The 13,548-nt window shown below is 37.2% G+C and overlaps 1 protein-coding gene across 2 annotated transcripts; it reads left to right on the forward strand.

Moving 5' to 3' along the window:
• The first annotated feature begins 1,287 nt into the window (after positions 1 to 1,287).
• Positions 1,288 to 12,499, forward strand: LOC141774179 (interferon-induced, double-stranded RNA-activated protein kinase-like). 2 transcript variants are annotated; one of them, XM_074646584.1, is made up of 19 exons: positions 1,288 to 1,568; positions 2,744 to 2,870; positions 2,982 to 3,133; positions 3,215 to 3,338; positions 3,534 to 3,607; positions 3,686 to 3,835; positions 3,913 to 4,045; positions 5,448 to 5,512; positions 5,598 to 5,688; positions 6,407 to 6,438; positions 6,531 to 6,573; positions 6,659 to 6,738; positions 6,911 to 7,030; positions 7,171 to 7,305; positions 7,406 to 7,622; positions 8,000 to 8,143; positions 8,258 to 8,359; positions 9,056 to 9,118; positions 9,451 to 12,499. In XM_074646584.1, the coding sequence occupies exons 1-19, from the start codon at positions 1,474 to 1,476 to the stop codon at positions 9,586 to 9,588; spliced, it is 2,085 nt and encodes a 694-aa protein (XP_074502685.1). In that variant the 5' UTR covers positions 1,288 to 1,473; the 3' UTR covers positions 9,589 to 12,499. The 2 variants fall into 2 exon arrangements, with proteins under 2 accessions (XP_074502685.1, XP_074502686.1); XM_074646585.1 differs by lacking the exons at positions 2,982 to 3,133; positions 3,215 to 3,338 and having other exon boundaries at positions 1,289 to 1,568.
• Positions 12,500 to 13,548: the final 1,049 nt, after the last annotated feature.

Raw genomic sequence — 13,548 nt, forward strand, 5'->3', positions numbered from 1 at the left:
TAAATGTCTCTGAAGCGCTGAAACACGATACAAGGGTTTTGTATCATTTCCTTTCATTTTATTTCAAAATTTATTTCGACCATGTAGAATACACAAAAAAAATTAAATAAAGAAAAAGAGAGTGATCATACCAACAAGTGGACAGTCAGAAACAAGTAGTATTTACATACAATGAAAAGCATAAAAGAAAAAAATTGTCAACACTTGATGCCTTGATTTACATATTTGAAAAGGAGTGAGAAGAAGTTTAAACTTATTTAATCCCACCCCTTCTCCATAAATCAATTATTAATTATTAACCAGCTTCTTTATTGAGCCATACATATACTCTAATTAAATTTTCCTCAATTTGTCTAACTATAATTATTATTATTTATAATTATTCTAACTATAATTATTACCTTTAATCTGTTTCATACAGAAATATAATATTGTTATAATAATATTCTAGGATAAATCCACGTAAACTACTTGCTGGACAGAAAGTCTCTTCAACGATTTAAAAAAAAAATTAGCACGAACAACTACAGCTCCCATGAGTCTTAGCAGTAGGCGCGGTACCAAAGCTTCTTGGGAACTGTAGTTGTTAACAAAATAAGCGGGGTTTTTTGTCGAGGTGAAGAACAGGGAGGCACATGTTTTATGGAAGCTACACACATTTCAATAAGACACAAAACAAACAAACGTTACCATCTGTCTATATATACCATATATATATATATATATATATATATATAATATATATATATGGTATATATATATACCATATATATACATATATGATATCATATATATATGATATCATATATACTGGATATATATTATATATATATATATATATATATATATATATATATGTATATATATTATAAATATATATACAGTACTGTATATATATTATGATATATATATTTTATATATATCATATTATATATATAGATTATATATATATACGATATATATGTATATATATCGTATATATATATGATATATATATATATGATATCATATATACTGGATATATATTATCTATATATATATGTATATATACATATATATGATACATACTGTATATATATTATGATATATGTATTATATATATATCATATTATATATATAGATTATATATATATAAAATTATATATATATAATATATATATGTCAGCAAATCCACTATGATTAACACTTTTAGTGCTACAATGTATCCATGGTGATAGCTTCCACTTGGTTCATGTTTGCTCAACCAGTTCTGATATTTCCGACAGCACTTGAAGGCGCCATGTTGTGCGACGTTTACGGAGAAAACGAAACTTACTGTTGGTGAAGGCTGAATATGAAACTGAGCAGCAGACGTACGAAGAAGACGTGGAAGTTAACATGAAAACGGGAAAGATATAACGTTAGTTAGTATTCTAAGATTAGTACTTAGTGCTGGTAATCTGAGGAGACGTTCAGCCTGCTGAGTGATGTATAATGGCTGCATCTAGACTGTACGACTATGCTCAGAGAGAGAGGTGGGATCTGAAGTATGAGGACGTTGGATTTGTTGGCCCTGATCACCTGAGAACGTGAGTTGCATCAATTCTCTGGTGGTTTTTACGACCTGCAAAAAGTCATGTATGTAGGATTTGAAGAGAGCTGGGACCACCGTTTTAGTAGGACATACTCTTGTTGAATGGGAGGATTGTAATGTTTGTTTGGAAATGGGTGTGTTCTATATGTTGCCTGCTGAGCTGTTACCACATTTAAACCACACATGCAATTAATTTAACATTAAGTTAACAGTGTAATACCTTCAACAATGAGTTCAGATTGTTTTCTGCATATATTGAAAACTCCTGTGGAAAAAAAGCATGGGTGTTAATATTCTTTAAAGATGCAATGTATAACATCTGGTCACATGGTCCAAACAGCTGCATTATACCTCTATTACTGGGTCCATCCATACAATCTAAATTTACACCAACAGTCATAATACTAACTAACTTGGACGAATTTAGCATATTATATTAGCATATATTATTTTTTATTTCTTTAAATGTATTATTATATTAGCATATATTATTTTAATTTTTTTTAAATGTATTATTATATTAGCATATATATTTTTTATTTTTTATTTAGCATATTATATGAGCTTATTATATTTATAATATTTTATTGTTCAACAAAGGCCCGTTCGGTAGAATATGACAGTAGAATAGAAATCATTTCGTTTTACTTTTTAGGCGGACGTTTTACTGGCGCTTTCTGTCCAAAATAGCGGGAGCGTAGCTCTGCTGCTGGACGCTGATGTTGCAATGCAACGACCGATTGACTTTCACTTCTTAGCAATATATATTCTTTGATGGAGAGGCGACTCTTCGTTCTAAATAACAATGGCGTTTCCTGAACAGGTTAGCGTAGATGCTGCAATAGCATCAGTTATATCAGAACTGAAGAGTATTTCCTCATTGAAAGAAGAGCAAAGAACGGCAATGAAAGATTTTCTCGATAGAAAAGATGTTTTCGCTCTTCTCCCGACTGGCCTCTGCAATAGTTTGATTGACAGATGGTTCATCCAATCACCTGCCAAGTTGTTTTACTTTTCCAAACACTTCTCAGATGGTTCTGTGTAACAACCTATCTGGCGGGTCAGGTTACTCCCCGCCACCAGGCGACTACTTTGTCGGGAGAACAGCGTGCGGCAGCTCCGGTAGACCTTGATCTTGCCTGTTTAACAAGTTTTATAATTTATCCTCAGATTTACCGTCAGAGCAGTCCTGAATGGTAAGGTGTATCCTGATGGTGTCGGGGCGAACAAGAAAGAAGCCAAACAGAACGCAGCCCTAAATGCCCTGAAAGGCTTGTCGGACGAACCAATTCACCCTGTAAGATTATTATACCTCTTTATTGACTTACTGCATGTGTGCATTTTTGTATTCAAAGTATAGAAGACCAATTCACAGGATAAATATGTATATTTGTTATTATCTTGACAGACAAAGAATGCGGCAGAAACGCCGACTGCACCAGTTCATCAGACAAGTATTACTCAAGCCAACTATACATGTTGGCTCAATGAATATAGTCTTAAGAACAGGGAGATTATAAGGGCTGTGGAGTCAACACAACCGGGACCATATGCCATTCCGTAAGCCTCCTAACCGCACCCACATTCTTAACTATTTTGTCATTATTTAAATGCATTAAATACAAGTTTTTATGATATTAGATGCTGTAGCTTCGTGGTTGGTGATAAGGAGTATCCAGCTGCAACTGGGCAAACAAGGAAGGAAGCTAAGGAGGAGGCAGCCAAGCTTGTATATCAAGAGATATGTGGCAGTAAAACTACAGAGGTAAGTAGTAATAATACACACTAGTTTCTCCTGGCTTAATGAAAGTCCTAGAGAAGTGCAGAGGGAAGAAAGGAATTGACTTGCTTGTCATTGACTGTAGTTTTTTCATTCATTTTCAAGTAGATTTTTAAAATGTTACACAAGCCGCACTCCAATCAGTGAATCAACATAAAGTCATATTTGTTTGTGTTCAAGACTGGAGAGGAGAAATACAGCGCAGCATCAAGTCAACAAGGAGAGGAATTGAAGCAAAATGTGTCGGACATCTGGTGAGCACAAACAGTTGCGACGCATTGTTCCTGTTTGGTTATGAGAGGTTTTAATTAGTTTGTGATTTATCTTTACAGTGAGGAGACAAAGAGCTTGAGTGTGATAACCAAAGACGAAGGTTTCATAGAGACAAATTTCATAGGAATCATCAACCACTACTGTAGCAAAACAAAGCTCTTCCATGACTACATCTTGGTGGACCGCTTCGGTCCACCTCATAACCCTCAGTGAGTATGACTGAACCTCTGTAACCTGCATAGACGCCACAGACACTGATCTAAATATTTCTTCCCTGCCTACACAGTTTCTCCTACAAATTAGTGATCAACAAGAAGGACTACCCTGTGGGTGAGGGTAAGAGCATCAAGGAAGCCAAACAAAATGCAGCTCAGCTGGCCTGGTCTGCTCTTCAAGAACAGACAGACTGGGACAGCAAGGTATTTCATATTTTCTGTTAAATATGGTCTGGTGAAGGGACAACACGCAAGCATATAAATATAAATAGATCATAAGATCGTGGCGTTTCTACAACTTCAGCATAAAGGATTGGGATGTTTATTGGAACTTACACAACAATATCTTCCGTCTTACCGAGAGAACACGGCTCAGCTCACCGGAGCAGCTCCGTCTGTCTGTCTGTTTTTGTCTGCACGTCTGAGGCACGGTAACCCTCTGTGTTGATTGGCTATTGCTCATGGCGTGTAACCAATCAGATAGTGCTGTGAGTGGGACATTGAGCTAGACTGCACAGTGGAGAGTACTGTAGCAGGCTGACACAGAGAGGAGGCTGATCAGAGCCAAAGTAGCGCATTTATAAATTAATTAATTTTATCGGTTAAAAAAAATGCCGATACCGATAATCGGCAAAAATGCTGAATATCGGCCGATAATATCGGCCAGGCCGATAATCGGTTGATCCCAAGTCCACAACCATATTATTTAAAGCATGCATTATAGTCACTACCCACACTGTCAACTGTAAATGTCATTTTGCGTGCCACTTTTTCCATGTACCTGCCACTCTGTTGTAAATCTGTATGTAGCAGCGTCCCCATCTTTATACCAGTGATTCCCAAAGTACCATAAGGGTGAGCCATGGGTGCTGCAAGATGTATTTCCATTCTTTTATTGTACATTTTTTATAATGTTTCACCACATAAACAATTAAGGGCCTTTCACACAGCGCTGCGCCCACTCTAGGGTTGTGGAATTAATCAAATTTTAATTACGATTTTGGCTTTTAACGATTATGAAAAGATGACATAAAACAATTTTTGTGCGGCATTCTGTTTCGCAATGACGCTCTCATTTTGTCTTGTGTTATAAATCCAGCGCACCCCTTTCCTTTACAGGGATGGCCGCTGCTGAGCTTAATTGTAATTCATTTTAAACTCATAACACATATTCATGGACATACTTTATCGCTTTTATACAATCCCTGCATAGAAAGGAGTCACGTATTAAATGTATTAGTTATTTGATTTTATCTTATTGTGGCAGTCATGTCTCAAATGCCCCGCGTGCACATTGGGCACCCAGTTACAAAAATTCGGAAGTGCACGACGAAGCTGCAACAGCGCTTTACGCACATTATGTCATTTTTGGCTCGCACACCCTCACGCCGGGGACACTACCTGAGCCGGCCATGAACAAAATGAATGGGTGGTCTGGTTTTAAGATTACAGATTACTATTTTGAACATCTGTGTTTTAACATCATAAAATATCACATTAATGTTATTCCAATGATTATTACTCCAATGTTACACCCCAATGCCCGTTAACATCAGTCACTAGAAAACATGGTACTAATAGCTGAACACTTCCTTTGTGCTTTCAGGTATCATTCAGGACGGCTGTGTCTGGTGATGGTGCACCAGCCTCGCTGTTCACGCCACCAACACTGTAAGGCACCGACTGAGGAGCACATCAGATGGTAAAGTTTCCTATTGAGCATATTTGACTAAAGTGTATCATTTTATTCTCCAAGGGATTCCCGTGATGCAAAATCCGAAAGGGTGCCAACGACTACAAGTGATTCAGTTGTTTTCAAGAATTCGTCACCTCCTCCTGAGGAACAGGTCTGTTACTTCCTATGTAATCCTGTTAACAGAGTGCTACAGGGATGGTGTATTTTTGTAGACCAACCTTGACGTTAGAATCGCACGGGTTCCCTCGACAAAAAAGGATTTTTCCATTGGGTTTTGGATTATTGCAGAAAATAAGCTCTGTGGCAAACAAACGTTTATGATATTTACAGGCTTTGTTCCGTAAAATAATCTTCGCAAATGAACGCCACTTTTATGATTTTTTTAAGAGTGAATTGGCAGAAGTAAAAAGCTAACATTAGGCTATAAACGAACTACACCACGGTCACATGAGTGCGAGTATACACAACGAGGTCGTAGCGGCGGACGAGTCGGCGTGATGACGTTTAGTAGTTTAATTTAGCCACTTGTTAGCAACCGCCTTTTAAAGACACATAAAGGCTTTAAAAGTCACAAGTGGGATATTTACGGACATATTCTATATCGTAGAACAAAAGGTTAAAATCTCTTAAGCTTGTGTTAACCACAGACCTTATTTCAGTCAAAAACCCACTGACTTCGAGACGAGGGAACCACAAGTGCTAACATGTTTACTCTCATTTCTGCAGCACTATACTGTTAGTCTAGTTCGCATCACAACATTGCAGTCTGAGAAGTAAAGGAGGACGTCTTTAGGACCTTATATAATGGATTTTGAATGCATGTATGCTTAAATATAATTGGCTATATTTTTCGACTTCCCATTACAAAGATTCAAAGTCCTGATGCGAAGCCCAAAATAAGGTAAGCTATAGTTTGAAACCGACTGTAAAGGTCCAGTACATCATACTGTATTTCACCTGACGTTATTGCTGATTGTAATTTTTCTTGTCTAGAATTGCAGCAAATTTCAAGAATGCCTTCAGAAACAGCAAAGAGGTAAAGTAAGAAGATATTAATCCTGCTAGTTTCTCTTTTTGGTTTTTGTTTAACATTTGAATCTCTATATCATTTGTTCTTTAAGGATATAATGCCCAATTTCAATGGCAAGAATCCAGGAAATAGTCCGAGAAAGAAAACAACAGCCCAGCCAGTGATCTCAAGGTATGGAAAATGAAAACATTGAACTACAATATTAGCATGATTTTTAGCTCTGCTGTGGCCTTTTATTTGTGTTTTGTGTATTAATGTACAATCAGAATGACATTTTTATATTCATAAAACTTCATGTACTCTATGTATTTTGCCTCAACAATACTTGTGTTAATCTCAACAGGTTTACATCTGAATTTGACTCCATAGTGTGCCTCGGCAGAGGAGCGTTTGGTCGTGTTTTTAAGGCACAACAAAAACTGTTGAAGAAGAATTATGCTGTAAAGGTTGTCCGCTGCAAAGAGTAAGTCAAGAATGAAAGGTATTTCATTTTGTTTCCTTTTTTTAAAAGAGCACCGTATAGTTTATTTTTAAATCGTTACAGATGCAGTGCAAAATTAGTTGAGAGTTTCATTAACTGAGGCGTGTTCTTGTTCTCTTTAGGATCAAAAAAGCTCTACGAGAGGTCAGGGCATTATCAGACCTCCATCACAGCAATATTGTTCGATACTACACGTGTTGGTTGGAGGCTTCAGGATACCAATGGGACAACGCAGATGATGATGGCAGCAGTTCACAGTAAGTTACATCCTCTTACTAAAACCCTTACTGCGCTGTACTTATTTCACTAAACATGAAGGTATGTCATGTCTGAGTTTCTCTATTCCTACTTTTCTAGGTCGACTGGTAATTCATCGATGAATTACCTCTATATTCAGATGGAGCTGTGTGACACCAAAACACTCAGAGTTTGGATAGACGAGAAGAATACTCAGAACGTGAAGAAATCTCTGCGAGACTCCAAGAGGAGAGATGAAAGTCTAACTATTGCTCAGCAAATGGTCAGCGCGGTGGAGTACATTCACTCCAAGATGCTCATCCACAGAGACCTGAAGGTGAGATGAAGTGAATAAAATCATTTATTACACGGTTTTGTTGAGCACTCGATTCTGATTGGTCAATCATGGTGTTCTACGGTCTGTTATTTATTTATAGCAGACTGTTGCTATGTATAACAGACCGTTGCTATGGGCGCAGTTCTGATGTCGGACTCTGGCAGATGGTTTTTGTGTCAAATTATTGATTTCTTAAGTAAGTAGCCGTGTAATAAGCAGGATAATGTACAGCTAGTGGGTCATTGTTGTGAAATAAACCCCTGTCTGTCGAGGTTTATTTCACAACAGTGACCCACTAGCTGTACATTATCGCTTCCTTATTACATCACATCAGTCATGAAGCTACATGTTTTTTTTTATTTCTTTCCCGCGGTTAGCCTGCCAACATCATGTTTGGTCAAGATGGGGAAGTGAAGATCGGAGACTTTGGTCTGGTCACTGATGAGAACGATGACGATGCCGAGAACCTGGTGGAGAGAACGGTGTACAAAGGAACCCCATCGTACATGGCTCCTGAACAAGTGAGATGGTCTATACTGACATGAACTTTAGATATTGTGGTGATTTTAACCACTAGTGGTGCTGTAGATCTATAACGTGCCTTTTGTTAACATTGTGCTCTTGTTTTATGACAGAAAAGCCGGCTCACTTATGACCGAAAAGTGGACATATTTGCTTTGGGGTTGATATATTTTGAACTCCTTTGGAACCTCTTTACTGGTCAAGAAAGGAAAGTGGTGAGTTGAGTCCAAAATCAATTCAAGTCAATACAGAGTGCTGCAGGAATGAGTCCTAAAACACGTAAATTAGTTAGCATTTTAGCACTTCCAGTTCCCTCATCTGGAAGTCAATGGGTTTTTAGTTTGATGCTTGAAATAAAGTCTGTGGGAAACACAAGCTGAAGAGATTTTAACGTTTTTATCTACGATATAAAATACGTCACTAAATATCCCACACAGCTTTTACGTGTCTTAAAAACGGCGGTTGCTTACGAGTGGCTAAATGAGACTACTAAACGTCATCATCATGCCGACTCGTCCGTTAGCTTTTTACTTCTGGTGATTGCATTCACACTTAAAAAATGATAAAAGTGGAGATTATCTTGCTGAACAAAACTTGTAGGTTAGGTATCATAAATGTTTGCCACAGAGCTTATTTTCTGCAATAATCCGAAACCTAATGGAAAAATCACATTGGCAAGGCTGGGCAATGCTAACTTCCTGGTTGGCCAAAAAAAATATGTCATCCCCGGAGCCCTCTATTAACTGTTAACTAAATATAATTTAGCCGTCATTCATTTTATTATTCACACCTGAGCTTCTCCTACTGCTGTGACATGTCAAAATGCCATCTGTAAAAAAAAGGCCTATTATCAATTTGTATCACGCCAATTACATGTTCTTAATTTTCTTTTCTCACTGCATGATTTCCAGATTTGGGATGATGCCAGGAACCTGAGATTTCCTGAAGGATTTACACACAATTTTCCCCAAGAGGTAAACCAGCATTCTCTCTTTTGCTTGAGTATTTTTGTCATTTGTGATGGCAGTTAGTGAGGCTGAGGTATAGGGGTTTGCACTGTTACAACGGTTCATCTGGGAAGCCTCAAGGGAGCTTAAACAGGACTGTTGATGTGTGTATGTATTATATAACAAAAATGTTAAATATCAAGAAGGACAGATGAATGTTTGGGATGTACTTTGTTAGGTTGCCCAAGTAAAGTCAACTTGAGGGAAAGACAGTTATGTGGAGCATCAAAGACACTGGTAGCATTCGTTAATATCATGGAGATCACATAGCTGCTCTTTCTGTTGTTGTTGTGTTGCAGAACCAAATCATTAAGTCAATGCTGTGTGCGAAGCCAGAAGACCGACCTGAAGCAAGTAAAATAAAGATGGAGTTGGAGGAGCGCACTCGTACACTTACAATGCTTAAAGACATGCAACGCTACAGCAAGACTGTCTGATTATTACAAGGAAAAACTCAAACAGGCAAAAGCATCGGTCATCACAAGCATCAGTATTTGTTCAGCATTATTACACGGCTGTGTTGAACACTCGATTCTGATTGGTTAATCACGGCGTTCTGCGGTCTGTAATTTCTTGATAACAGACCGTTGCTATGTATAACAGACCGTTGCTATGGGCGCAGCTCTGATGTCGGACTCTGGAGGACCGTTTTTGTGTCAAAATATTGATTTCTTCAGTAAGTAGCCGTGTAATAAGCGGGATAATGTACAGCTAGCAGGTCATTGTTGTGAAAGAATCCCCTTCCTGTCATGGATTCTTTCACCACAATGACCGGCTCGCTGTACATTATGTTTGGTTGCTGAGGACAGTGTCTCTTTTAATTCTTTTAACTGTTTTCATGAAGTGATGTGACAAAATGTATCATAATTATGTATTATTGATGGAAAAGGCACATAACCTTGTGCATTTTTATAGAGAATTGCGTCATGTGTCTAATCAGGTTTTGTTTACATTTTAGATTTTGTTCAGACTCTATGCTATTTGAGACCAAAAATATTTTTGCTGAATTTTGAGAATTGCATATTTGTTTTGTCCCTAGACATTTTGTCATTTTCACAACATAGAAAAGGGTCATTTTTAGGGTTCAATATCTTCAGAAATATAACTCCTAGAGCCATGAAATTTGGTAGGGGCACAGACAAAACAGTGTACACCAGATCCAAATGATTGAAAGGCAAAAGGCAGAGGTCATATTATTGTCTTATTACTTGCCCTTGAAAATGGGATAAAATTTGCAAATTGCAACAATGGCTTGTCATACTTGCCATATATTGAATTCTGTTTATGTTAAAGCCCCTTCAATTTGGTATAACATCGATCAAACACTGTATTTTTAGCCGGAAGTATGGAAAGGTCCACATGTATACTTTGTGGGACTGTCTGGGCCCCAAAACCACAGATTTTGCTTTTTTTCTAATTTTCAAGGGCCAGTAATGGAAAATATGACATCTGCTAGTGCCTTTCAATCATTTAGATCTTATGTACCCGGTTTTGTCTGTGCCCCTACCAAATTTCATGGCTCTAGGTATTATACAGCTCTGGAAAAAATTAAGAGACCACTTCAAAATTATCAGTTTCTCTTGTTTTACTATTTATTGGTATGTGTTTGAGTAAAATTAAAAAAAATTTTATATTCTATAAACTACTGACAACATTTCTCCCAAATTTCAAATTAAAAAATATTGTCATTTAGAGCATTTATTTGCAGAAAATGACAACTGGTCGAAATTAAAAAAAAAAGATGCAGTGTTTTCAGATCTGGAATAATGCAAAGAAAACAAGTTCATATTATTTTTTAAACAACAAAATACTAATGTTTTAACTTAGGAAGAGTTCAGAAATCAATATTTGGTGGAATAACCTTGATTGACAATCACAGCTTTCATGCGTCTTGGCATGCTCTCCACCAGTCTTTCACATTCCTGTTGGGTGACTTTATGCCACTCCTGGTGCAAAAATTCAAGCAGCTCGGCTTTGTTTGAGGGCTTGTGACCATCCATCTTCCTCTTGATCACATTCAAGAGGTTTTCAATGGGATTCAGGTCTGGAGACTGGGCTGGCCATGACAGGGTCCTGATCTGGGGGTCCTTCATCCACACCTTCACTGACCTGGCTGTGTGGCATGGAGCATTGTCCTGCTGGAAAAAACACTCCTCAGAGTTGGGGAACATTGTCAGAGCACCAAAGAAGCAAAGAAGAGCCAGGCTGAGGTTTGCAAAAGACCATAAGGATTGGACCATAGAGGACTGGAGTAAGGTCATCTTCTCTGATGAGTCCAATTTTCAGCTTTGCCCAACACCTGGTCGTCTAATGGTTAGACGGAGACCTGGAGAGGCCTACAAGCCTCAGTGTCTCGCACCTACTGTGAAATTTGGTGGAGGATCGGTGATGATCTGGGGGTGCTTCAGCAAGGCTGGAATCGGGCAGATTTGTCTTTGTGAAGGACGCATGAATCAAGCCATAGTACAAAGTTGTCCTGGAAGAAAACTTGCTTCCTTCTGCTCTGACAATGTTCCCCAACTCTGAGGAGTGTTTTTTCCAGCAGGACAATGCTCCATGCCACACTGCCAGGTCAGTGAAGGTGTGGATGAAGGACCAACAGATCAGGACCCTGTCATGGCCAGCCCAATCTCCAGACCTGAGACCCATTGAAAACCTCTGGAATGTGATCAAGAGGAAGATGGATGGTCACAAGCCGAGCTGCTTGAATTTTTGCGCCAGGAATGTGAAAGACTGGTGGAGAGGATGCCAAGACGCATGAAAGCTGTGATTGTAAATCAAGGTTATTCCACCAAATATTGATTTCTGAACTCTTCCTAAGTTAAAACATTAGTATTTTGTTGTTTAAAAATGAATATGAACTTGTTTTCTTTGCATTATTCCAGATCTGAAAACACTGCATCTTTTTTGTTATTTTGACCAGTTGTCATTTTCTGCAAATAAATTGTCTAAATGACAATATTTTTATTTGAAATTTGGGAGAAATGTTGTCAGCAGTTTACAGAATAAAACAAAAAATGTAATTTTACTCAAACACATACCAATAAATAGGAAAACCAGAGAAACTGATAACTTTGAAGTGTTTATACATATATACAGTATAAGGTTTGAACAAAATCTAAAATGTTAACAACAACTTCTATCTGATTAGACACAGAATGACCCAAATGCAAAATTATTCACTTTTAACAAATAATCATGTCCTATTGTAATTATTACTTTGACAACTGATCTCGAAATTATGTATTCTATGCTGGCAATGCTTAAATGTGTTTAAAGCGATGCCACATTACACCCTTTGCTTGTAATGAATACACTGAATAGGGAAATAAAACATTAGTAACTAGGGTGTGATGGTCATTCATCTTCTGTCAAGTCTGTCGTATTTTGAACATTCATGAATTTTAGTGTGGAGTCCTCTACTGATGATCTGCTTTGTTTTTATGAGTCTGTATGGGAATTGTATCAGCTCTGAGTTAATGAATGTGTCCTAATCCTAGTAATTCCTAGGAATTACATTTAAGATGTTAGTATTTTCTTTCAAAATCAAGCTGGACAAGTAAGTAGGACTAGGGGAAAGAAAGAGGTAAGTGGCAAGAACAAAGGAACACTGAAAGTAACATTTAGAAGGCATCAGTAGGTCCAGATAACATGAATTCATCATCCTAAACCACTAAAGATTATAAGAGGGTGCGTTTATCCTAATCAGGGGGGCTGGAGTCGATCCCAGCAGACATTGGTACACCCTGTCACAATCACAGCATAAGCAACAGTCTGTCTTAATAATTAACTAATTATTAATTAGTTATTGTAACATTAACATTAGATGCATTGACAAAAGACTGCCTTCAATGACCATGATATAGGCTACGTCACTTTCAACTGCAATTTTATCACAGCATTTATGACCAACATTAATAACAATTAACGAGCATCTCATTCTCAGTCTACAGTGTACCTTATGCAGTACCTTGCATGGAGAGGAAAGCATGCACATTCTCAAAATTGTTTGTGGTGCTGGGAGTAGATCCCCTCCAATATGTACTTTTTCAAAAAAATAACTTGCTGCTGCACACACTTTTCTCTGCTTTATTAGTCAACGTTTCGGTCAACAAAGACCTTCATCAGGACATTAAAATCATAATGTCCTGATGAAAACTTCCAGAAATAAATAAATGCAAAAATAAATTAATAAATAAAAAATAAATGCAAAAATGAATTAAAAAAATAATGAAAATAAATACATAAAAAATAAAAGGGAAAATGTAAACAGAATAATAAACAAATAAGGGAATTAATACAAAGATAAATAAATAAAGCAAATTAAAACAGAAATATAAATTTGTTACATTTTATCAATTAATTAATAGCTACATTTATTTTTTATATTATTTTTG

Source organism: Sebastes fasciatus, chromosome 9 (genome assembly GCF_043250625.1).
Source record: "Sebastes fasciatus isolate fSebFas1 chromosome 9, fSebFas1.pri, whole genome shotgun sequence".
NCBI lineage: Eukaryota > Metazoa > Chordata > Actinopteri > Perciformes > Sebastidae > Sebastes > Sebastes fasciatus.